Source organism: Eurypyga helias, unplaced genomic scaffold, assembly GCF_000690775.1.
Source record: "Eurypyga helias isolate BGI_N326 unplaced genomic scaffold, ASM69077v1 scaffold50205, whole genome shotgun sequence".
In the NCBI taxonomy this organism is placed as follows: Eukaryota; Metazoa; Chordata; class Aves; order Eurypygiformes; family Eurypygidae; genus Eurypyga; species Eurypyga helias.
The window spans coordinates 2378-3040 of NW_010250495.1; the positions used below are offsets into that span (position 1 = coordinate 2378).

General features: G+C 52.0%; 1 protein-coding gene across 1 annotated transcript in view; it reads right to left on the reverse strand.

Annotated features, from left to right (window-relative positions):
* The window catches only part of LOC104509655 (NSFL1 cofactor p47-like), a gene marked incomplete at both ends in the record, with an annotated part of 2740 nt that extends 2370 nt beyond the window's left edge, over window positions 1-370 (reverse strand). The window contains one exon of the mRNA XM_010151675.1: window positions 233-370. Coding sequence (XP_010149977.1) covers window positions 233-370 — 138 coding nt within the window. The remainder of the gene's footprint in view (window positions 1-232) is intronic.
* Window positions 371-663: the final 293 nt, after the last annotated feature.

A 663-nucleotide genomic window follows, 5' to 3' on the forward strand; every position in this document is an offset into this window, starting at 1 on the left:
CCAGAGCAGAGTAGAGGGGCAGAATCACCTCGGATCCTCACGGATCTCCCACAGGAACGGGGGCAGTGTAACTGGAAACACTGCTTCCATGTGACACACCGTGGTGGTTCCAAACCCGGGAAGCGAATCCTGCCACGGAAAGGCTGAGCCACCTCATAGTACGTGCCCAGCAAAACTCTGGAGTGACTGGTGCCACATCACACACAGCAAACCCGCGCTGCTCTCTGCTTACCTGCCCAGCTTCTGTCCTTCTCCAGTAAAAGCTTTGAAGACACTTTTGGGTTTCACGTACTCCTCATCACGGTGATCCTCCATATCCAGGTTCACTTGTCCGCCCCGCGCTAACCTGCGCAGCTCTGCCGGCACCTCCCTGCAAAGAGAGCGTCCTAAGGCAGCTGCCCCAAGAAGCAAGTCAGGAAAGTGTGGAGAAAAAGGGATGGCCACAGACTTAGGGAATTTCAGGAAATGCTTAATTAACAGGACAGATGCACACCCCCTCGCCAACACATGCAAAATTGAGGTTACTTTTCCCTGGCCTTCATCCAAAGTGACATGATGCTTTACAAATTATCAGCCCAAATCTGTTCCTTTTGAACTCTCATGTCCCCAGAAAACCAGGGCCACTTCCCATCGACTAAAGGAACTGTTCAAGTCACAGAATCA